This window comes from Eretmochelys imbricata, chromosome 2 (assembly GCF_965152235.1).
Source record: "Eretmochelys imbricata isolate rEreImb1 chromosome 2, rEreImb1.hap1, whole genome shotgun sequence".
NCBI lineage: Eukaryota > Metazoa > Chordata > Testudines > Cheloniidae > Eretmochelys > Eretmochelys imbricata.
The window spans coordinates 210,264,329-210,290,322 of NC_135573.1; the positions used below are offsets into that span (position 1 = coordinate 210,264,329).

Below are 25,994 nucleotides of genomic sequence, written 5' to 3' on the forward strand. Positions count from 1 at the left end.
TTTCCAGTCTATGGCCTTACCTCAAAATACTTGTGTGCAGTGTCTATCAGCTTTTTATGAAAGAAATGACAGTCTTTTGGTTCTACCAGTTTATCTCCATAAACACGTGAAGACTCATGAAGCCAAAGACGAACAAGATCGGTTGGTTGCCTTAAACACTCAGGTGTAGCAAATAAAATTCCCTAAAAACAATACAATACAGCCACATTTTAAAAAATTCTGTCACTCAGCAGCAAAAGTAGCCGAACTCTAGAATTCCAGTCACCTTCTGCTCCTTTAGTTCCTAAAATATGAGTCACCTAATTTCCCTAAACTGCCCTACCATGCTCATTACATTTTCTTTTTCTCAGAACTTGATTGTACTAATTGATATATATAATTTGTCTTTTGGACTGTAAATTCTTGAATCTGCATTCAAGTCCCTTTGCAGATTAGCAAGTGTTACGGTTTATCAACTCTGTGAAAAAATTGAATCCATCATCAAACAAACATTCAGTAGAACCTCACTAATCTGCACTGAAGAGAAGGCCATCAAGCGGGGATCAGTGAGGTGTGAGCACTTGGTGCATGGCAGGATGGAGAGGACAATGTATTCAATACAAAAAAACTAACTACTTTCTATTTGAGAAAGATTTTGATGACATATGCACAAAACACTCGGAATTAGCATCCTTACAAAAGTGCGTGTATTGTGGGGACTAGCACCCTCTCCTTTCTGAGGGACCAGACCCATGCAGAAACCCCTCCCCCCTAAGAGGGAAACCCTTCCCCCCTAAATGTGGGTTGGTTAACAGAATATTCCAGGGAGGAGCGTCACTTCCCTCCTGCAACCCATCCCACAAAAAACTCTCAAGCTAGCAAGAGCTAACACAGAATCCAGTTTTTGCTCTGGACTCCCATGCACTGTTTGAGGCTAAGGAATGGAGAAAACAGCCAATCTCTTCACCTCAGCCTCAGTCCTCCACCCTTCTTTGCTTCCCCACCTTCTAACCTTTATGTCCCCTCTCCCTTTGTCTTTTCGTTTAGACATTTCCCTCCCAGCAAAACCTCACCACCACCCCCAAAATCATAGATTTAACATGATGTTTGCAAACCATCACTCTGAGCATTACATCCCTTTCTCCTGCTCTCTGTTTTGTCTATTTAGATTGTAAACTCTTCAAGGCAGGGATTATCTGTTACTATTGGGACAGTGGCTAGCACAACGGGGCCTTACTCTTGGTTGATCCTAGGCACTGTATAATAAACAAATAATAAATAATAATAATAATGCGTTATGCTTAGAGTGAAACTCAGTCTATGATACAGACCTGGAAGATGTTTGAGAGGTCTCTTAGGTTAAAGATGTAGTGGAATTTAACCGCGGTTGGTAGAAAGTTCTGAACCATAGTTTGATGAAGCCATATTGCTCCTTGAATCATGGCTGGAGCATTCTTTAACACTGATGGATTAAAAACATGCCTCTGGAAGTGGAAACCAAGGATCTTGCTATAGATGGTGTTCAGGGCATCAGCAGATGGGAAGTTCAGAGCAAACACTGTGAAATGTCTCTGAAAATAAGAAAAAAAATAAGATTTTTATTATTCTGAGAGAAGACAGAAGTGAAGTCAAGTCAATGACCACCTGATAATTCCAAAAGACTGAGGCAAAGAGGCTGACTGCTGTGTGCCATTCAGGGTATGTCTACACTGCAGCTGGGAACAAGCCTCCCAGTCTCGGTAGACAGACTCGCTTTAGCAAGGAACGAGCTAGCGCACTAAAAATAGCAGTATGGACGTCGCGACTTGGGCTGCAGCTCAGGCTCTCAAGCCTAGGGGTTGGTTGGGCTTGAGAGCCTAAGCTGCAGCCTCAGCCGCAACATTGGCTATGTAGACTCCCTCCTCAGGCCCTACACTACCAGCACTCCCAGCTACCTTCGAGACACCACTGACTTCCTGAGGAAACTTCAATCCATCGGTGATCTTCCTGATAACACCATCCTGGCCACTATGGATGTAGAAGCCCTCTACACCAACATTCCACACAAAGATGGACTACAAGCCGTCAGGAACACTATCCCCGATAATGTCACGGCTAACCTGGTGGCTGAACTTTGTGACTTTGTCCTTACCCATAACTATTTCACATTTGGGGACAATGTATACCTTCAGATCAGCGGCACTGCTATGGGTACCCGCATGGCCCCACAGTATGCCAACATTTTTATGGCTGATTTAGAACGCTTCCTCAGCTCTCGTCCCCTAAAGCCCCTACTCTACTTGCGCTATATTGATGACATCTTCATCATCTGGACCCATGGAAAAGAAGCCCTTGAGGAATTCCACCATGATTTCAACAATTTCCATCCCACCATCAACCTCAGCCTGGTCCAGTCCACACAAGAGATCCACTTCCTGGACACTACAGTGCTAATAAACAATGGTCACATAAACACCACCCTATACCGGAAACCTACTGACCGCTATTCCTACCTGCATGCCTCCAGCTTTCACCCTGACCACACCACACGATCCATCGTCTACAGCCAAGCTCTGCGATACAACCGCATTTGCTCCAACCCCTCAGACAGAGACAAACACCTACAAGATCTCTGTCAAGCTTTCTTACAACTACAATACCCACCTGCGGAAGTGAAGAAACAGATTGATAGAGCCAGAAGAGTTCCCAGAAGTTACCTACTACAGGACAGGCCTAACAAAGAAAATAACAGAACTCCACTAGCCGTCACCTTCAGCCCCCAACTAAAACCCCTCCAATGCATTATTAAGGATCTACAACCTATCCTAAAGGATGACCCAACACTCTCACAAATCTTGGGAGATAGGCCAGTCCTTGCCTACAGACAGCCCCGCAACCTGAAGCAAATACTCACCAACAACCACATACCACACAACAGAACCACTAACCCAGGAACTTATCCTTGCAACAAAGCCCGTTGCCAATTGTGCCCACATATCTATTCAGGGGACACCATCACAGGGCCTAATAACATCAGCCACACTATCAGAGGCTCGTTCACCTGCACATCCACCAATGTGATTTATGCCATCATGTGCCAGCAATGCCCCTCTGCCATGTACATTGGTCAAACTGGACAGTCTCTACGTAAAAGAATAAATGGACACAAATCAGATGTCAAGAATTATAACATTCATAAACCAGTCGGAGAACACTTCAATCTCTCTGGTCACGCAATCACAGACATGAAGGTCGCTATCTTAAAACAAAAAAACTTCAAATCCAGACTCCAGCGAGAAACTGCTGAATTGGAATTCATTTGCAAATTGGATACTATTAATTTAGGCTTAAATAGAGACTGGGAGTGGCTAAGTCATTATGCAAGGTAGCCTATTTCCTCTTGTTTTTTCCTACCCCCACCCCCAGATGTTCTGGTTTAACTTGGATTTAAACTTGGAGAGTGGTCAGTTTGGACGAGCTATTACCAGCAGGAGAGTGAGTCTGTGTGTGTATGGGGGTGGGTTTTTGGAGGGGGGTGAGGGAGTGAGAGAACCTGGATTTGTGCAGGAAATGGCCTAACTTCATTATCATGCACATTGTGTAAAGAGTTGTCACTTTGGATGGGCTATCACCAGCAGGAGAGTGAATTTGTGTGGGGGGGTGGAGGGTGAGAAAACCTGGATTTGTGCTGGAAATGGCCTAACCTGACGATTACTTTAGATAAGCTATTACCAGCAGGACAGTGGGGTGGGAGGAGGTATTGTTTCATATTCTCTGTGTATATATAAAGTCTGCTGCAGTTTCCACGGTATGCATCTGATGAAGTGAGCTGTAGCTCACGAAAGCTCATGCTCAAATAAATTGGTTAGTCTCTAAGGTGCCACAAGTACTCCTTTTCTTTTTGCGAACATCCTCACTGCTACTTTTACTCTGCTAGCTCAAGTCTACCTAGGCAGGCTGGGAGGCTCACTCCCCGACGTAGCGTACACCCACCCTCAGAGGGACGACAAGGGAGCTGGTCGTGGTACTCTGCTTCTGAGACCATCTGTATGTTGGCCCCAGCCATGATGCTCTTGTACAGCAGTCCCCAACGGCGGTCTAACTAGGACTGGCCATCTGCCAGCCAGGGAGAGCTGTGTACTCCAGTCACGGCCCATTCCCACCCCCTGTGCCAGGGACTGCAGTAGATTGGGGCTGTTATAACCCTCCCTAACCCATGGGGGTTCTGGCTACTTTACACTCCCTTTGTGCTACAGGAGCAGCAGGCCAGAGAACATGGCCCAGGAGTTTGTAAATTTACCTTATAGGAGCTGGAGCTCTTTGTGACACGTGGTATCTATGAGTATTCATGGCAAGTGTGCACACCCTCTGTGAGCCTGAAACCAGAAACTCTTCAACAGCAGTGTCTTTTAGTCCTTGCCTGTGCTCCCTGTTCCTCGTGCTCCAAACCAAGAGCAAATGGGGTAGCCCAGTGCAGATCAACTGCCTTTCCAGTTCCTACTCTACCATACATAACCCTAGTATAAGGATCCAAAGCAAAGGGGAAGGAGGGCAGGTTGTGAATATCCATGGGGACCACACATCTCAAAGAACTCCCGTTAGTTTAAAGTAAGTAACTTTCCTTTCTTTTTCAAGTGCTGGTCCCTATAAGTATTCACTGTGGGTGTCTCCCAAGCAATGCCTATTGAGGAGGAGGAGAGGAGGTGCTCTGCACCACTGTTCACAGGATCACTGAACCCAAGGAAGCATCTTAAACAAAGCTTGAACCAGGGCATAATGTCTAGCCATCATATGAACGGAACCCCATGTTGCTGCTGGACAGATCTCCAAGAATTGAATTCCTTGTATGGAAGCCACAGGGGCAGCTGGAACTCTGAGTGAACGAGCCCTGACATACTGAGGAGGGGTTTCTGTACGTTCATAGCCGACAAGGATGCAGTTGGAAACCCATTTCAAGAGTCTTTCGCAAGAGAGATTGCCAACTGCAGGATCGTAGTGAACCAGAACTACCTTGGCCACTAGGGATATCAGTATTACTGCTGCCTTGTTCTGCTTGTGCTTTCAGAGGATGCAAGGAAGCAGGGGGATGGAAAGCAAGGCATACGTCAATGAGTATATCAGGAAGTTCGACCACTCTACTAGAAGGCATCTCTATTGGAACTGGACCCCTTGGCATCTGAAAAGCAGTAATCTCAGTATTTCCAGTTGCTCTGGGTTGCAAAGAGATCCCAGGATGGAAATCCCCACTGCTGAAAATCTGCTGGATCACCAAAGAGTGGAGTTCCCACATATGGTTCTTGAAGGGACTGTCTGCAGAGACTGCCTGTTAGGGAGTTCTCTACTCTTGGTAGGCAGACTGCAGAGAGGGTGGATACCCCAGTTTCAGGGCTTGATTGCATCTCTGCAGAGTGAGGAGGATCTTGCTCCCCATTATTTGTTTATATAACAAAGAGAGGTCATATTGTCTGACCTGACCCAGACATCAGAGGACCTGATGAAGGGTAAGGATCTCTTGCACAGTTCAGGTATTACCTGAAGCTCAAGAAGGTGGTTGTGCAGCGTGGACTCTCGTGGAGTCCAGGAGCCCTGAGCTGTGCGGTCACCCCGGTGCACTCCTGTCATAAATATAAAGGGAAGGGTAAACCCCTTTGAAATCCCTCCTGGCCAGGGGAAAGCTCCTCTCACCTGTAAAGGGTTAAGAAGCTAAAGGTAACCTCGCTGGCACCTGACCAAAATGACCAATGAGGGGACAAGATACTTTCAAAAGCTGGGAGGAGGGAGAGAAACAAAGGGTCTGGGTCTGTCTGTATGCTGTGCTTGGCCAGGGATAGACCAGGAATGGAGTCTTAGAACTTTTAGTAAGTAATCTAGCTAGGTATGTGTTAGATTATGATTTCTTTAAATGGCTGAGAAAAGAATTGTGCTGAATAGAATAACTATTTCTGTCTGTGTATCTTTTTTGTAACTTAAGGTTTTGCCTAGAGGGGTTCTCTATGTTTTTGAATCTAATTACCCTGTAAGATATCTACCATCCTGATTTTACAGGGGGGATTTCTTCATTTCTATTTACTTCTATTTTCTATTAAAAGTCTTCTTGTAAAAAACTGAATGTTTTTTCATTGTTCTCAGATCCAAGGGTTTGGGTCTGTGGTCACCTATGCAAATTGGTGAGGCTTTTTATCCAACATTTCCCAGGAAAGGGGGGGTGCAAGTGTTGAGAGGATTGTTCATTGTTCTTAAGATCCAAGGGTCTGGGTCTGTAGTCACCTAGGCAAATTGGTGAGGCTTTTTACCAAACCTTGTCCAGGAAGTGGGGTGCAGGGTTTTGGGAAGTATTGTGGGGGGAAAGACGCGTCCAAACAGCTCTTCCCCAGTAACCAGTATTAGTTTGGTGGTGGTAGCGGCCATTCCAAGGACCACGGGTGGAATACTTTGTACCTTGGGGAAGTTTTGACCTAAGCTGGTAAAGATAAGCTTAGGAGGTTTTTCATGCAGGTCCCCACATCTGTACCCTAGAGTTCAGAGTGGGGGAGGAACCTTGACATGGTGGCATAGTGGTGGGATTAACCTGAAATCATTTTGAGATCCAGTTGAGATTTTTTGAACTAGAAATACAGATTTTAAAAGAAATTTTTTTTTCCTTTGGAAAGCAGCTGAAACTGAAAGCTGAAACTGTGGCCAAGCAGAGACAAAAGGGGATTATCTTTGTGAATTGCAGGTTTTCTTTGCCTGGAGGCAGGGTACTTAACTCCTGCAGCGAAATTCACAGTCTTCCAACCCAGAGTTTTTTTTTCTTTTCTTCCTAAAAGTAAATAGGGGGTGTGTGTTCTACCCATTTGCTTTTTCTTTGGGCTGGATAGGCAGGTTTCCAAGTAGTTGGAATTTTTTTGCTTTAAGTTGGGCCCAGAGCAGAGACAAGGGAATTGTCTTTTTCTGTAGGCTGACAATCACTATCAGAGAATAGGTATTCTATTCCAGCACAGCAAAATTTTACAGCCAAGTTTTGTTTGTTTATTTCTAAACCTCGGGTGTAAAGTTAGTTAAAAACAGAGAGGTTAGAATGACCAAATCCTCAGCTCGACTACAGCTGGAATTAGCCAAATTTCAGGCTGAGGAAAGACAAAGGGAACATGAAAGACAGATAGAACTCATGCGGCTGAAGAAGGAACAAGAAAGGGAGGCAGCGAGAGAAGCAGAACAACACCAAGCGGCTGCTCACAGGAGAGCTATGGAAGCGAGGGACAAAGAACTGGAGGAGAAGGAAAAAGAGAGGAAGTATGTGGAGGAGATGGAGAAGATAAAGGCTCAGCAGAATATCCCAACAAACCCTAGTAATCCTTCTCCAAGTACCACTTCCCATCCCAGAAAGTTCCCCACCTACAAGGCAGGCGATGATACTGAGGCCTTCCTAGAAAACTTCGAAAGGGCCTGCCTTGGGTACAACATCTCTACTGACCAATACATGGTAGAGCTGAGGCCGCAGCTCAGTGGACCCTTAGCTGAGGTGGCAGCTGAAATGCCTAAAGAACACATGAACAAGTATGAACTGTTTAAATCCAAGGCGAGAGTCAGAATGGGGATAACACCCGAGCAGTCTCGTCGGAGGTTCAGAGCCCTAAGGTGGAAACCAGACATGTCATTTACCCGACATGCCTACCACATTGTGAAACATTGGGATGCCTGGATATCAGGAGCAAGTGTTGAATCTCCAGTAAATTTGCCCTTCCTAATGCAAATGGAACAATTCTTAGAGGGTGTTCCTGAGGAAATAGAAAGATACATCCTAGATGGGAAACCCAAAACTGTAATTGAGGCAGGAGAGATTGGAACCAGATGGGTGGAGGTGGCAGAGAAGAAGAAAACTGGTCGCAGTTGGAGCGGAGACCAGAAGGGACCACCCCAGACCACACCCTATTACCGGGGGCCGCCCAAGGCCCCACCTACCTCCCAAAGAACCCTCCAGACCCCTTATCGTCCTGCCACCCCGTTCTCCAGCAACCCTCCTCGCCCCAGTGACCCGTCAGCTGGACGATGTTTTAAATGTAACGAGCTGGGGCATGTAAAGGCCAACTGCCCCAAGAACCCCAACAGATTACAGTTCATTGCACCGGAATCACACCAGAGGTCCACAGGCCCAGATACCTCCCAGATACCCTTGGAGCGGAGGGAAACTGTGAGTGTGGGCGGGAAGAAGGTCACCGCGTGGAGGGACACCGGAGCACAAGTGTCAGCTATCCATGCTTCCTTAGTGGACCCCAATTTAATCAACCCAGAGATCCAAGTGACGATTCAACCCTTCAAGTCCAACTCTTTCAATTTGCCTACAGCCAAGTTGCCTGTCCAGTACAAGGGCTGGTCAGGAATGTGGACTTTTGCAGTCTATGATGATTATCCCATCCCCATGCTGTTGGGGGAAGACTTGGCCAATCATGTGAAGCAGGCCAAGAGGGTGGGAATGGTCACCCGCAGCCAGGCTAAACAAGCCGTGAGGCCTAGCTCTGTTCCGGAAACTTCTATCAGGACCCAGTCAGAGGTGATGGACCCGGACCCCAGGCCAATGTCTGCAACAGCAGTAGTGGATCCAGTCCCAGAGACCCAGACGGAACCAGTCCCAGAACCGGAACCAGCCGAACAACCAACACCAGACCCCGTGCCAGCACTGAATCCAGTACTTGCAACCTCAACACCAGAGGGCCCCACCGAACCTGAACTGGCAGCAGCCGATAACCCTACACAAGAGGCTCAGCCGGAGCCTGAATCCCAACCTAGTGCACCAGCGGAGAGCGGTTCACAGTCAACAGAAACAGCTCCATCCCCTATATCGCTTCCAGAGGGACCAAGCCTAGGTCCACAATCCAATGAGGAACTGATGTCCCCAGCATCAAGGGAACAGTTCCAGACCGAACAGGAAGCAGATGAAACCCTCCAGAGAGCTTGGACGGCGGCACGGAGCAACCCACCGCCTCTCAGCTCTTCTAATTGATCCAGGTTTGTTGTAGAAAGAGGACTTTTATACAAGGAAACTCTTTCTGGTGGACACCAGGAAGACTGGCATCCTCAGAGACAGTTGGTAGTTCCAACTAAATACCGGGCCAAGCTCTTGAGCTTAGCCCACGATCACCCTAGTGGCCATGCTGGGGTGAACAGGACCAAAGACCGTTTGGGGGGGTCATTCCACTGGGAGGGAATGGGCAAGGATGTTGCTACCTATGTCCAGTCTTGTGAGGTGTGCCAAAGAGTGGGAAAACCCCAAGACCAGGTCAAAGCCCCTCTACAACCACTCCCCATCATTGAAGTTCCATGTCAGCGAGTAGCTGTGGATATTCTGGGTCCTTTTCCGAAAAAGACAGCCAGAGGAAAGCAGTACATACTGACTTTCATGGATTTTGCCACCCGATGGCCGGAAGCAGTAGCTCTAAGCAACACCAGGGCTAAAAGTGTATGCCAGGCACTAGCAGACATTTTTGCCAGGGTAGGTTGGCCCTCCGACATCCTCACAGATGCAGGGACTAATTTCCTGGCAGGAACTATGAAAAACCTTTGGGAAGCTCATGGGGTAAATCACTTGGTTGCCACTCCTTACCACCATCAAACAAATGGCATGGTGGAGAAGTTTAATGGAACTTTGGGGGCCATGATACGTAAATTCGTAAATGAGCACTCCAATGATTGGGACCTAGTGTTGCAGCAGTTGCTCTTTGCCTACAGAGCTGTACCACATCCCAGTTTAGGGTTTTCCCCATTTGAACTTGTATATGGCCGTGAGGTTAAGGGGCCATTGCAGTTGGTGAAGCAGCAATGGGAGGGATTTACACCTTCTCCAGGAACTAACATTCTGGACTTTGTAACCAACCTACAAAACACCCTCCGAACCTCTTTAACCCTTGCTAAAGAAAACTTACAGGATGCTCAAAAAGAGCAAAAAGCCTGGTATGATAAACATGCCAGAGAGCGTTCCTTCAAAGTAGGAGACCAGGTCATGGTCTTAAGGGCGCTCCAGGCCCATAAAATGGAAGCATCGTGGGAAGGGCCATTCATGGTCCAGGAGCGCCTGGGAGCTGTTAATTATCTCATAGCATTCCCCACCTCCAACCGAAAGCCTAAGGTGTACCATATTAATTCTCTAAAGCCCTTTTATTCCAGAGAATTAAAGGTTTGTCAGTTTACAGCCCAGGGAGAAGATGATGCTGAGTGGCCTGAAGGTGTCTACTACGAAGGGAAATGTGCTGGTGGTGTGGAAGAGGTGAACCTCTCCATGACCCTTGGGCGTATGCAGCGACAGCAGATCCAGGAGCTGTGCACTAGCTACGCGCCAACGTTCTCAGCCACCCCAGGACTGACTGAACGGGCATACCACTCCATTGACACAGGTAATGCTCACCCAATTAGGGTCCACCCTTACCGGGTGTCTCCTCAAGCTAAAACTGCTATAGAATGGGAGATCCAGGATATGTTACAGATGGGTGTAATCCGCCCCTCTGAAAGTGCATGGGCATCTCCAGTGGTTCTAGTTCCCAAACCAGATGGGGAAATACGTTTTTGCGTGGACTACCGTAAGCTAAATGCTGTAACTCGCCCAGACAACTATCCAATGCCACGCACAGATGAACTGTTAGAGAAACTGGGACGGGCCCAGTTCATCTCTACCTTGGACTTAACAAAGGGGTACTGGCAGGTACCGCTAGATGAATCTGCCAAGGAAAGGTCAGCCTTCATCACACATCTCGGGCTGTATGAATTTAATGTACTCCCTTTCGGGCTGCGAAATGCACCCGCCACTTTCCAAAGACTTGTAGATGGTCTCCTAGCGGGATTAGGAGAATATGCAGTTGCCTACCTTGACAACGTGGCCATATTTTCGGATTCCTGGGCAGACCACCTGGAACATCTACAAAAAGTCCTTGAGCGCATAAGGGAGGCAGGACTAACTGTTAAGGCTAAGAAGTGTCAAATAGGCCTAAACAGAGTGACTTACCTTGGACACCAGGTGGGTCAAGGAACTATCAGCCCCCTACAGGCCAAAGTGGATGCTATCCAAAAGTGGCCTGTCCCAAAGTCAAAGAAACAGGTTCAATCCTTCTTAGGCTTGGCCGGTTATTACAGACGATTTGTACCGCACTACAGCCAAATCGCTGCCCCACTGACAGACCTAACCAAAAAGAAACAGCCAAATGCTGTTCAGTGGACCGGAAAGTGTCAGAAGGCCTTTAACAAGCTTAAAGCGACACTCATGTCTGACCCTGTACTAAGGGCCCCAGACTTTGACAAACCGTTCCTAGTAACCACAGATGCATCCGAGCGTGGTGTGGGAGCAGTTTTAATGCAGAAAGGATCTGATCAAGAATTCCACCCTGTAGTGTTTCTCAGCAAAAAACTGTCTGAGAGGGAAAGCAACTGGTCAGTCACTGAAAAAGAATGTTATGCCATTGTCTACGCTCTGGAAAAGCTACGCCCATATGTTTGGGGACGGCGTTTCCACCTGCAAACCGACCATGCTGCACTGAAGTGGTTTCACACCATCAAGGAAACTAACAAAAAACTTCTTCGGTGGAGTTTAGCTCTCCAAGATTTTGATTTCGACATCCAACACATCTCAGGAGCTTCTAACAAAGTGGCTGATGCACTCTCCCGTGAAAGTTTCCCAGAGTCAACTGGTTAAAATCGTCCTTGAGATGTGGAAAATATTGTTAGTCTTTATGTACTTGGTAGTATATTTAGAGATGCATGTGTCTTATTAACTCTGTTTTTCCTAGAGCTCCAGGAAGAAATCCCAGCCAGTGTTTCACCCTAGCTGAGATTTGGGGGGCGTGTCATAAATATAAAGGGAAGGGTAAACCCCTTTGAAATCCCTCCTGGCCAGGGGAAAGCTCCTCTCACCTGTAAAGGGTTAAGAAGCTAAAGGTAACCTCGCTGGCACCTGACCAAAATGACCAATGAGGGGACAAGATACTTTCAAAAGCTGGGAGGAGGGAGAGAAACAAAGGGTCTGGGTCTGTCTGTATGCTGTGCTTGGCCAGGGATAGACCAGGAATGGAGTCTTAGAACTTTTAGTAAGTAATCTAGCTAGGTATGTGTTAGATTATGATTTCTTTAAATGGCTGAGAAAAGAATTGTGCTGAATAGAATAACTATTTCTGTCTGTGTATCTTTTTTGTAACTTAAGGTTTTGCCTAGAGGGGTTCTCTATGTTTTTGAATCTAATTACCCTGTAAGATATCTACCATCCTGATTTTACAGGGGGGATTTCTTCATTTCTATTTACTTCTATTTTCTATTAAAAGTCTTCTTGTAAAAAACTGAATGTTTTTTCATTGTTCTCAGATCCAAGGGTTTGGGTCTGTGGTCACCTATGCAAATTGGTGAGGCTTTTTATCCAACATTTCCCAGGAAAGGGGGGGTGCAAGTGTTGAGAGGATTGTTCATTGTTCTTAAGATCCAAGGGTCTGGGTCTGTAGTCACCTAGGCAAATTGGTGAGGCTTTTTACCAAACCTTGTCCAGGAAGTGGGGTGCAGGGTTTTGGGAAGTATTGTGGGGGGAAAGACGCGTCCAAACAGCTCTTCCCCAGTAACCAGTATTAGTTTGGTGGTGGTAGCGGCCATTCCAAGGACCACGGGTGGAATACTTTGTACCTTGGGGAAGTTTTGACCTAAGCTGGTAAAGATAAGCTTAGGAGGTTTTTCATGCAGGTCCCCACATCTGTACCCTAGAGTTCAGAGTGGGGGAGGAACCTTGACAACTCCCCATGCCAGCAGGGAGACATCTGCCATGAGAGTCTTTGTAGGTGGAGCGGGAACAAAGGGATCCCCTACATGTTGGGTCGCCCTCAAAGTTATATAAGTATGATAGAATTATAATTATGTAGTAGTAGAAATAAAGACAGACAAAAGAGTATATAGGTATTGTAAAAAGGTATGAACATCAGTTCCATGCTGTTGAATTTCACTCTGTAACAAATGCAAGGCCAAAGTGCTAATTATTTCAGGTCGGTACAGGACAAAGAGTCTGTGCTGGAAAGTGATAAGAACTTTGAGGAAACAATGCTGTTCTTTAAAACAACACCCTGATGGTCTTCCCCCACGGGGGCCCCTTGTCATGCCTATGTAGCTGAGAGGCTGAAGGAGAGCACTCTGTTTTAGAAGTGCTCTGGGCCCACTGTAAAGTACAGCAATCTCCTGTGTGCTGGATAGTGTCTACATGAAAATACACATCCTTTAAACAGAGGGCCTCAAACCAGCCACCTTCATTATAGCAGCCACAACAGACATTCGGCTGTCTGAGGTTCAGGATGGGTCTCTGGCCCTCATTCTTTTTGGGGATTAGGAAGTATTTGGAGTAAAAGCACTTCCCCCATGTTGGGAGGATATAGGCTTTATGCCCCTAGCTGGATTAGGGCAGCCACCTCCTGTTTGAGTATCCTCTAATGAGAGTGGTCCTTGAAGAGGGGTTTTGGAGAAGCGGTAAATAGGAATCTGATTGTGTAGCCAGCTGGCATGATATTTAAGATTCATTTTTCCAATGTAATGCAGTGCTACATCAGAAGAAAATGGGCCAGGGAGCCACCGAAGGAGGTTGAAAGGACTGGTTGTGCATGGACTGGTTGATGGCTCTGAAGCATCTCATCAAAATGTCTTCTTGGTAGGCACTGGGTCTGAAAAGAGGATGCTCGTGGGGCAGTGTGTTTGGTGTGCTGTATCCTGTAGTATTTCCTTATGGACTCAAAGGCCTTCTGAGGATAGAAGGACTGAAGGGCCAGTAGGTACTGTGAGATGGCAGCACACGATGGTGGCACAAGAGTCCTTAAAAGAATGAAGTTACTCATCAGTATTTTCACTAAATAGGTTGTTACCCTGAAAAGGGACATCTTCAACTGTCCCCTGGGCCTTCTGTCCCCAGGGACTAGAAACAAGAGGCCCTCCTCCTAGCTATAGAGGCTGCAATGCTGCCGCATCAAGTGATGCTTGGATAGATGATCTGGCAACCAGTTTATCTTCACCCAGGATGGCCTGGAATTGGGGCCTGCATTGTTGCAGTATTTTACTGGTGAACTCTGTTTGTTGTAATATATGATATCGGTGCCTGGTAGTTTGCAATATGGAAGAGTAGGCTGGCTGATGAGATGTTCTTTCCGCTGAAGAGATCTTGTCTTCTGACAGCCTTGTCCAAGAGAGTGGACCTGGGCTGGTGCAGCCTGCTCTGCAAATGCCTGGACCATGATAGAGTTCAGGTTAGGGTGGAACAACAAAAATTCCACTCCCTTGGAGGGCACAAGTACTTCTCTACAGTTTTGGGGGTCACAGCACAGGTGGCTGGTGTGTGCTAAATAGCTTTAGCAGGATCCATTGTGGCCTCATTGATCGGGAACACCACCTTGGAAGGAGCTGTAGAGTGGAGAATGTTCAGAAGTTTAAGGGTGAGATGCTGAATCTCTTCCAGTGGGATCTTAAGGGTGTGCATGATCCTCCTCCAGAGGTCCTGGTATTGTCTATAATCCTCCAGGGGTGAAGGAGAGGCTGGTGCCACCACCGCAACTGGAGATGAAGACAATGCTGTCAGTGGATCCAGTGCTACCAGTGCAACGTGCACCGATGCAGACTAAGAGCCCGGCAAGAGCCCAACCCTTGTAGGCGATCTCTATGGAAATCAGGATATGAAATCTCACTTGGTGCTGGGGAGAGGTAGAGGAGAGGTAATCCTCTTCTTAGAGGACTTGTGCATGATTTCTCTCTTTTTATGAAAAAAGAAAAGGAGGACTTGTGGCACCTTAGAGACTAACCCATTTATTTGAGCATAAGCTTTCGTGAGCTACAGCTCACTTCTGTAGCTCACGAAAGCTTATGCTCAAATAAATGGGTTAGTCTCTAAGGTGCCACAAGTCCTCCTTTTCTTTTTGCGAATACAGACTAACACAGCTGTTACTCTGAAACCTCTCTTTTTATGACTATTCCTCCTTACTCTCCCTCCTATCTCTGTTCAGAGGAGTCCTTGGGTTTACTGGAGGATTCCAAGCTGGAAAGTGTCGGTGCTGGAGGGGCACTAGCTAGAGCAGGGGCAGGAACACTTTTTGGCTTGAGGGCCACATCGGGTTTCCGAAATTGTATGGAGGGCTGGTTAGAGGAGGCTGTGCCTCCCCAAACAGCCAGGCATGGCCCAGCCCTGCCCCCTATCCGACCCCCCCTGCTTCTTGCCCCCTGATGGCGCCCCCGGGACTCCTGCCCCATCCAAACCCCGTTTCCTGTCCCGACAGCCCCCCCCGAGACCCCCACCCCATCCACCCTTCCCTGTCCCCTGACCGCCCCTGGACCTCCTGCCCCTGACTGTCCCCCACCGCCCCATCCAACCCCTCCTCTCATTCCCGACTGCCCCCCCGGGACCCCTGCCCCCATTCAAACCCCCTGTTCCCCGCCCTCTGACCGTCCCGCCCCCTATCCACACCCCTGCCCCCCGACCACCACCCCGAACTCCCCTGCCCTCTATCCAACCACTCCCTGTCCTCTTACCGCACCGCCTGGAGCACTGGCAGCACTAAAGCCAAGCCGCCCAGAGCACCAGGACAGGCAGCCATGCCGCCCGGCTGGAGCCAGCCACCCCACTGCGCAGCACAGAGCACCGGGTCAGGCTGGACTGTGCAGCTGCGCTGCCCGGCAAGAGCTTGCAGCCCCGCTGCCCAGAGCATTGTACCAGCGGCGTAGTGAGCGGAGGCTGCGGGGGGAGGGGGAACAGCCGGGGAGGGGCTGGAACTAGCCTCCTGGGCCAGGAGCTCAGGGGTCGGACAGGAGGGTACCGTGGGCCCGATGTGGCCTGTAGTTTGCCCACCTCTGATCTAGAGGTTCATATTGATGAGATGGGGGTGGGAGCAGATCCAAAATGGGTCTCATGGAGAGGTCCACTAAATCTGAACTCCCATGATAGGGAAAGGAGAGGGAGATATCACACTTCGAAGGAATGTGTGATTCAGGGCTGGTCTTCACTACAAGGAGATAGACACTGCTGCAAATCAGATTTAGTGAAGACCCAATAAATCAGTGGCAGAGTGCTCTCCGGTCGACCCCAGGACTCCACCTCTCCGAGAAGAGTAAGGGAAGTCAACCGGAGAGCATCTCCCATTGATGCAGGGCAGTGAAGACACCGGGATAAGTCGACCTAAGTTACCTCGACGCCAGCAACGTTATTCACATAGCTGGAGTGGCATAACTTACCCTGAAAGAAAAGGAGTACTTGTGGCACCTTAGAGACTAACCAATTTATTTGAGCATGAGCTTTCGTGAGCTACAGCTCACTTCATCAGATGCATACCGTGGAAACTGCAGCAGACTTTATATATACACAGAGAATATGAAACAATACCTCCTCCCACCCCACTGTCCTGCTGGTAATAGCTTATCTAAAGTAATCTTCAGGTTAGGCCATTTCCAGCACAAATCCAGGTTTTCTCACCCTCCACCCCCCCACACAAATTCACTCTCCTGCTGGTGATAGCCCATCCAAAGTGACAACTCTTTACACAATGTAACTTACCCTGGTAGTGAAGACAAGCCCTCAGAGGCAGTTCAGGCAGCGCTTGCGCCGGTCACTCATCAGGAAGTTCTGAGGGCAGGCCAGGCAGGGTTTGAGGCCTGGTGTCCTGGGCATACAAAGTGCTCTGATACATGGGGGAACAAAGGGAGCAGGAAACCTGATCCCCAAATTATCTGACTAAACTAATAGCAACTGTCATAAAGGGAAGGGTAATCATCTTTAAAATCCCTCCTGGCCAGAGGAAAAATCCTTTCACCTGTAAAGGGTTAAGATGCTAAAAGTAACCTCGCTGGCACCTGACCAAAATGACCAATGAGGAGACAAGATACTTTCAAAAGCTGGGAGGAGGGAAAAAAACAAAGGGTCTGTGTGATGCTTTTGCCGGGGACAGAACAGGAATGGAGTCTTAGAACTTAGTAAGTAATCTAGCTAGGTATGTGTTAGATTATGATTTCTTTAAATGGCTGAGAAAATAGCTGTGCTGAATAGAATGAATATTCCTGTCTGTGCGTCTTTTTTGTAACTTAAGGTTTTGCCTAGAGGGATTCTCTATGTTTTGAATCTAATTACCCTGTAAGGTATTTACCATCCTGATTTTACAGAGGTGATTCTTTTTTACTTCTATTAAAAGTCTTCTTGTAAGAAAACTGAATGCTTTTTCATTGTTCTTAAGATCCAAGGGTTTGGGTCTGTGGTCACCTATGCAAATTGGTGAGGATTTTTACCAAACCTTCCCCAGGAAGTGGGGTGCAAGGGTTGGGAGGATTTTGGGGGGAGAGACGTTTCCGAACAACTTTTTCTCAGGAACCCAGATAAAGTTTGGTGGTGGCAGTGGAAGTCCAAGGGCAAAGGGTAAAATAGTTTGTACCTTGGGGAAGTTTTAACTTAAGCTGGTAAAAGTAAGCTTAGGAGGTTTTCACGCAGGTCCCCACATCTGTACCCTAGAGTTCAGAGTGGGGAAGGAACCTTGACAGCAACTATTTAAAATTTATTTATAGAGTCGATGTCAGTAAGGAACATTAGAAGGCTACAGACACAGAAAGCTTCTCTCTCAGACTGAGAGCAATAAAAAGGAACGAGAGAGGTGGTCAGTCTGGGCTGCTTCTTATGGCCTTGCTTTGGAGCATGAGGCAAAGGTGAAAGCAAAGACCAGCAGATACTGCTGTTGAAGAGTTTCAGACACACAGAGCATATGCGCACACACAGGGAATACCCATACGGACCAGCAATCTATACACTTTGATAAAATCTGCTGGTTGGGAGCACAGAGCTACTATTGGCATCACTGGAAGTTCAAGGCGAGAAGAGAGACTGACCATATTCAAATTAGTGTTTATGTCTGTTGCAATGAAAAGCTAAAATTCTAAACGTTATATCTAACATATTAAATAATAAATATAGGGTTACTAAGATATAGCACTTGAAACCGTACCTGGAGTCGAGGGTTGATAGTGAAACTGCCAGCAGTTGGATTCATACAAGCAACATATTGGCAATTATGTATTTCTTTTACCGTTAACTTCTGCCTATCATACCTAGAAGATGGAAAATATAAAAACTTTAGTTTAAAATGATTGATAATTACTGTCATAGCATCATAGGTAGCATATGGCTTAGTGCTAGTTGGAAGATGGAAATTCTAACATTTCAAAATTTGTTTTTGTCCTGACTCAGGATGAAAATTGAAATTCTGAATTTTGTGTAGAAGAGAAATTCCGAAAAAAATTGATTTGAAAACAACAAAATGACTTTAACAAAATGTTTCATTTAGATAATGTTGAAACAATCTTTATCTATATATAGTAGAAACAAAATAAGAACGTCATAGAATTATAGAAATAGATGGCATGTAAGGGACCTCGAGATGTCATCAAGCCCTTGCACTCTGACAGGGCCAAGTAAACCTAGAACAAACGTGGCAGGTGTTTGTCCAACTTGTTTTTAAAAGCTTCCAATGATGGGGACTCCACAACCTCCCTTCAAAGTCTATTCCAGAACTTAACTATCCTTATACTTGGATAGTTTCTCCTAATATCTTACCTAAATCTTCCTTGCTGCAGATAAGCCCATTACTCCTATCTTCAGTAGACTGCAGAACAACTGATCACCATCCACTTTGTAACCGTCCTTAACATATTTGCAGACTTATCAAGTCCCTCCTCAGTCTTCTTTTCTCAGGACCAAACATGCCCAGTTTTTTAATCTTTCCTCATAGGTTTTCTATGCCTTTAGTTTTTTTGTTGCTCTCTTCCGGACTCTTTCCAATTTGTCCACATTTTTCCTAAATTGTGGTGCCAAGAATTGGACGCTGTACTCCAACTGGGGCTTCACCAGCACTAAGTCGAGCAGGAAATTACCTCCTGTGTCTTACATACAAAGTACTTTGTTTTGATTTCGAATTGTTTCAAAATTTCCCCATTGAAAATTTCATCAAAATCAACCTAGTCTCGTGAAACATTCTGATTTTGACAAAACTGCATTTTCCGACAGAAAATTGTTCCATCTAAAATATTTCAATCCGCTCTAGCATGACTCTTTCCAATACAGACAGGTCCCCGCACCCAGTCTAATATGGACAGATATAGTACAGTACAATTAAGGAGGTAGCATGAGTGTGGGAACACAATGGGTATGTCGACACTGCAGCAGAGAGAGAGCCTCCCGGCCCAGGTAGACAGACTTATGGTAATGGGGCTTGTGTGGACATTGCAGCACCAGTGGAGACTCAGGCTAGCCACCACAGCTCGGACCCAGGGAATGGGGGCTCTCCCAAGTCTCTGCTGGTGCTGCAACGGCCACACAACTATTTTTAGCTCACTAGAGCGAGCTCCACTACCATAAGAAGTTTATCTGCACAGCTGGGAGGCTCACTCCCACCTGCACTGTAGACATAAGACCCTTTGTAGAGTAAAAGTAGCTAAAATTAGCAGGTTTCATCATAAACAGAAAGCCAAAAATATGCTTGGCACGTAGGAAGAAGGAAGTTGTTTCATGTGCAGGGCACTATGAAAACAGGCATTAAGCATATTTGACAGAAAGCAACAAAAGGCAATAGGTGTGATTAGAAGACCACATCTTGGTTTTTGCAGTATGGCCCAATGGACGGGGCATGAGACAAGGAGTCAGGGAACCTGGATTCAATTCCTGGCTCTGCTGTTGGCTCATTGTGTGACCTGGGCAAGTCATTTAGGCCACTTTTTCCAAATTTAACCCAATTTAACATTGGGTAACTTCATTTTTGATAGCTTAAGTTGGAAAACTTGGTCTCATTTTTAGAAGTGAATAGCACTCATATTTTTAAAAAAAAGGCAATAAGAGATGCAGCTGCTCCATGCCTCTTACAATCAGGCACTACATATCTGAAGGCACCCAAAAATTGTTAGGCACCCAAAAACTGAAGCACCCAAAATTAGAGTCTGTTTTGAAAATTTGGGCGCAAATCTCTATGCATCTCACTGGATATACGTTTTATTATTATATTCAGCATTACAAACAGCACAATATTCAAACATACAATATGTGGTGATAATAGTGTGATACATTACATTTATCTAGTTCCTTTAAACTTTTTGTATACACTCTGCTCATTAATCTATCATCACTGGGATTACAATTAACATTCCAAACCTCTGGCACCTTCCAGCAGCCACCAATTTAAAAGTAATAAAACAAACCAAAACACTTATAAGTTTCTCTACTGAAGAGTAATGCTGCCATTGCAATAAATCCTTTACCTCTTTTATCACACAGTCCTGTATTGTCCTTCTTTCTCATATAAGCCCTGATCTTGCCAGGGTTTACATATATGTCTAACCTTAAGCACAAGTAGTCTCATTTAAGTCAATGTGACTACTCCCATACAAGAAGTTAAGTCCTCTGCTGGACTGAGGACACAGTGCTGACCACTTTACAGAATCAAGCCCTAAATAAGACAGACAGAGAAATAGAGACAGACAGATGTACACTTATTAGAGTGGGTGCATATAGCATCCCACTACAATTAATGTTGAATATCAACTTCTATTCTAAACCTCCTTATTCAGCTCCTCATTACCACTGTCAAATTTCTTTTGGGCTGAAGTTTTCCATGCTTGGTCTCATGCCAAAAGGGGCATGGGTTGGGTTTTTAAAGTCTGAACAAATTCAGTGCAGTCATTTTGAATTATCTAAGCATTTGAAAAATGTACCTTCTCCATATACTCTGATTAGAACTCAGATAAGTACACTCTGGTTTAGGATTAATTTACCAGAAATAAACGTTCAAAACTTTAAAATTACTAAGTCAACTTTCTCCTAACTCAGCTTGTTCTATAGAACTGAAACTTTAAAAAAAAAAATGAAGCCAAGTTTAAAGAAGATAGCTTCAGTAGCTTTAAACGTTCATAATATTTAAATCAGAAACAAGGAACATTTTCTAAAAACGTATTTAAAGCTAGGGAAATTTATAACCTGGGGCAGGTGGCTCTAAAAAGTATTAGCTTTCTGAGTTGGAGCTGACTGATTCCACTGAATTAGTGATATCTCAGACTTAAATATTCACTTTCCTCTCTGCCTGACTTTTCCCCTGAATATCTGAAGATATTCAGAAGATATCATATGTCATTTCTGAGTACATTATATTTCCTACTATGTCTTTTACTGAGTTAAACTGAATCCACTTTAAAAGACTTGGGAATAGCACATATACTAATGCTTCATCCCAGCCCCAGCTCTGATAAGGGTCCTTACAAAGAACACGTAAGGAAAGAGAAGACACACACAGGCCGTCACCTACCTTCCCTGTGCTGTATAGTTCCAGAGGGACATATGTCCCTAACTCCCTAGTAGGGAGAAAGAACAAATAATTTAAAATGTAAATATATGAAAAAAAGTGACCACACGGTGAAGGAGAAGGAATTGACCCTTTCAAAACTGCCAAAATATATATACTTGTGTGTGTCCTGGCAATTGCTTTTTAGCGGAATGTTTGCTTGTTCATTCATCAGTTCACTTGCTCCCTCCCCACTCAGGTCAGTCACAATATAGGAAAGCATTCTCTGTGTGTCTCTGATAAGTCAATCAGCAATAAGAACAACTAACTTAAGGTACCCTCTTACACGAAAGAAGTAAAGGGCAAAACTAAGTCTGCCCAGTGGGACAGAAGAAAGGTTTTCTGAAGGAACACTGAAAGAAGACACTAGTTTTCCCTTTAATTTTGGATTATCCTCATCTTCATTTTTGAAATGGTCTTCTGTAGTTAGACACTCTTGATATCCTGCATTAAGCTCTTCAGGTGAGGGACTATTTGTTGTGTGTTTGTACAGCACCTTGCACAATGGGGTTCTGGACCATGACTGTGGCTCTATCACAATATAATTATTATATTTTTAAAGGCTTGAACACATTTTAGATGTTCCCACCCTCTATTTCTCAAGCTCAGCCTAGAACTTATCAAAGCAGTTTTAATGAATACGGCAGAAAATGGAGAAAAGCAGAACGTAATGAAGAGTTCACAAGAATTCGACCAAATAAGCTAAAGAACAGAGTGAAATTAGTTTAGGCAGTTAGTTTTTATAGTTACCCAATGGAACTCACACCTGCATGATATAATCAGGGCAAGGGGTATAATAGGATTTTATAAAAAAAATAAATAGATGTTTATATGAACCAAAATATCATCTGCAGTTACACAAGCAAGGATAAACCCTTGAAAATGTTATCAACCCTCATGCTTTAAAGCAAAGTCATTCACTGATGTTCCTGGAGTTAAGAAGCAGCTTCCTCCATAGCCAGCTGTGGCAAAAGGATATTATGAATATCCCTTTGTTCCAAACTCTGCCACTATAACCATCACAATAATAAAACAATTTTCCTGCTCTATGGAAAATATAAAGTAAAACTAAATTAGAAGTCTAAAACTTGTGCTAATTCCTTCTTTGGCATGGGAAGAATGGTTAAAAATTTTAGCCCATATCAATCAAATTTTGATTTAGCATAAAACAAGTAGTAATTGCTTACCAATGTCCATAGTCTATGTGCTGTCGAATCAGTGTGTGAGGTTGAACTGTTCCATACACATCCATTTCAGGCATGTTCATATCATCAATAAAATAAATCAACTTCTTGTTTCCTACAGGACCATAGTTACGGCCAGCTTTTTTCTCTAGGCTTTTCTCAAGAATCTCTAAAATGTTATGGAGTATATGACAAATAGTTATGATACTCAAACAGTGCAGAGACTAACAATCAAAAATGCATAATTAATTCACCCAGGGAAAAATTAAATCACTTAGGGCCAGATTTTTGAAAATCTGTGATGTTTCAAAAACAGTTAGTTGATTTCACAGGAAGTTAGGCACTTAGGCACCTAATGAGATTGTCAAAAGTGCCAGCCTACCTCTTTAGGTACCTTAACTACCTTTAAAACGCTAGCCATTAGGTCCCAGTCATGTGAAATGCTGTATGTGGGCAGATTCCTGCACCTTTTGGGGAGATCTATTGAAGTCAATGAGGCTCTGCGCAGGTACATCACTTTGTAGGACTACAGCATAAAACAAACCCAAATTTTCTAAGACATCCACAGGAAAGAACATGAAGTTGACAGAACGAACAAACCATCAACTAGCTGTGGTCTTTTTGAAAGGCGTGTTAGAATTGCAGGCTGTTCTCTTAAAAAATTAAAGTGTTCCCTGGTCCTGCTTGCAGGCTATAGGGCTCTGTAGGAAAGCATACATTCAGAGTCAGTCTGGAAAGAGCCAGCTAACCAGCAAGGTAGGGTGAGTTGTGCTTCTGTCTTACGGAACAGCCTGCTTCTCTTCTCTCTGTTTTTGGTTGTGTTTGTTAAAATTCTAGATTCTAAAAATAAAAGTAGTGTTACACTGCAAATGTACTAAAAGGGTATTTTATGTTTTTATCTAACTTCTCTGTCTGTAAGCCATGAACATAAACCAGCAAACTAAGCCAGAGTGTGATAATTCTATTTCATCTTCACAGCATTTATATTTCTTTTGGAGAAGTAGCATCATTAACTCTGAAGCTTAATGTATGTAAGTGTATTGTGATCATCTGGCTGAGGCACCATAGAACTACAAAATATTATTTTTCCCCTTTTATAATTAAGTCTGAAGCCTGTTACAATAAAATATCCAACACAAACCTTCTGCTGCTAAGCCACTGTGTTTTTCCACTGAATGCATCCGATGAAGTGAGCTGTCGCTCACGAAAGCTTATGCTCAAATAAATTGGTTAGTCTCTAAGATGCCACTAGTACGCCTTTTCTTTTTGTAGTAAAAAAAGAATACAAGCAGGTTAAACCTCTCTGGTGGGTATTCAGACTATGTAATTGATAGGCGAGGGAGATAAAAAAGAATTATGTACAAGCTGGAAAATCTAATCATTCATATACCTGATGTAAGCATAAGCGGCTTTGTAATAAAGGTAATAGAATTACCTTTTAAAATAGAAAAGTTAAATCTTGGATTGTGCAACTCATTTTAAATAAATATACTTGCACAGCAAAATGAGTTGAGAAATCTACAGTAATTCATTTGATTTGAGCAACATTCCCTAAGGAGATAGGGCTAGATTCACAAAAAGGACTAAGGTGCCTAACTGCCACTTTAGGTGCCTAAATCACAGAATCAGGCTTCACTGGGATTCACAAAGCACCCCCCCCAGCGGCTCACAAATCTTGAAGGTGTCTAACTCGTTTCTCATGCTTGCTGTCTCTCTGGGCCAATGATTCTTTCATTATTTAACCACATAGGAACAGCTTCACCATTTTGAGGGGGTGAGGGGAGAGAAAAAGAATGACTCTGTAGTCAGGCGGTTAGATCCCATCCCTCATGCTCCAATGATTTTTTTAAATGTTTTTTATCTACAGTGAAACAACTTCAACAGGAGAGTGGGAGGGAATCCAACATCAGAATATCCCCCAGCCCAGTGGCTAGCGCACTCACCTGAGAGGTGGTAGATTTCAGGACAGCATCACAGCCATGGGCGTAAACATTATGAGTAAGCTCCTTCCTCCCCACCTTGGCTTCTCGTCAAAACTGCATAGGTGCCTAATGCCAAGAGAGAGTCTTGGCAGCTGAGAATCCCAAGTGGAGGGAGGCAGTTTGGACTTAGGCACCTGTGTCAGAGGGGGTGGGGCTTAGCACACACTCCTCAGCTTGGCATTTCCCTTAGGCAATTTTAGGCACAGAGACACCTAGCATGCTGGCTTTTGTGAATCCCATTTGAGTTGCCCATCTCTCCTCATTCTTTGTATAGGAAGCCAGGCACCAAACTCAAACTTTGTGAATCCCAATGATTTTCTAGACAAATCCCAGTGATATTCACCAGGCTTAAATTTCTTTGTGAATCTAGTCCATAGTGTCAGTATTGATTAGGAATGGTTCCCCAGGTGCTTTGGAAAGCTATATCCTGAACAGTTCTGGCTTCACACCCTCACATGATAAATGGATCTGGACTATTAAAATCATCTTTTGAATTTTAAAAACGTATTAACGTTGTAATGTATTCATAGAAAATGTGAAATATGTTTATTAATAATTGGAACATATAGCAATGCAATCACTATTGTACTTTAACGTTTCCCAAGATGAATAGCAAATAAACAATGAAGTGAGCTGTAGCTCACGAAAGCTCATGCTCAAATAAATTGGTTAGTCTCTAAGGTGCCACAAGTACTCCTTTTCTTTTTGCGAATACAGACTAACACGGCTGTTACTCTGAAACAATGATTATCAACTTTTTCAATGCATATAAGCATGAATGACAAGTTTCATACAAAAGCACTTGAGAAAACTGTCAGGCAAGCATCTTTTTTAATGAAGAACATTAGGCTGATTATATGTACAAATCAGATCATTGCCCATGCAAATGACAAGAATTAGCCATTTTCACAAGCAGTTACTTGATTTATATGTACAGTTATGGTAAAAGTGTGTGCATCACTTTTGTTTGAAAATGTGACCCAAAAAGCATATACTTGATCTTTGTGAGTTACTGTTTTTTCACCTGGATTGTAGGGTTAATGAGAGCAAATGAGAATGAATAGGATAACCTACGCTAATTCCTTATTTAATGTGTTGTAGTGTTTCTTCATTTGCATTGGGCTGTGCAAATGAAGGAACAGAGCAGAGAGCAAAATGTAAGGGTTGGCATAGGACTTTTTTTTTTTTTAAATTCTACCGGGTTTTTAGGATTGCTTGCATAGAAGTGGAAATAAACTATATTTGTACAGGAACACATGAATGCAATGTACCTATGTGTGGGTGCTTGATATTACTGTGATTCTGACTTATATTAGTTCATTTCGTTTCTTAAATACCAACAGCCTGAAAAAAATCCCCTCACAAATAAGTCACTTGCTACGGTTTCCATCAGGAGATGGTGCATCCTGGTGTTAGCTCGCTTAGTTTCTTGACACAGGGAAGGAGTGCCTCATGTCTGTCAACAATGACTCTTCTAGCTAATTCAGGTAATGTGGTAACGGGGTCCCAAGGGAATTCCATGTAGTAAGTTCAGCTAGAAGGAT

The 25,994-nt window shown here is 44.5% G+C and overlaps 1 protein-coding gene across 1 annotated transcript in view; it reads right to left on the reverse strand.

Annotated features, from left to right (window-relative positions):
• Positions 1-25,994, reverse strand: part of DNAH11 (dynein axonemal heavy chain 11) — a 293,766-nt gene that overhangs the window by 133,206 nt on the left and 134,566 nt on the right. Inside the window, exons 47-50 of the mRNA XM_077808745.1 lie at positions 22,472-22,637; positions 17,907-18,009; positions 1,311-1,550; positions 21-182 (exon numbers count right to left, since the gene is read on the reverse strand). Of these exons, the coding sequence (XP_077664871.1) occupies positions 21-182; positions 1,311-1,550; positions 17,907-18,009; positions 22,472-22,637 (671 nt within the window). The remainder of the gene's footprint in view (positions 1-20; positions 183-1,310; positions 1,551-17,906; positions 18,010-22,471; positions 22,638-25,994) is intronic.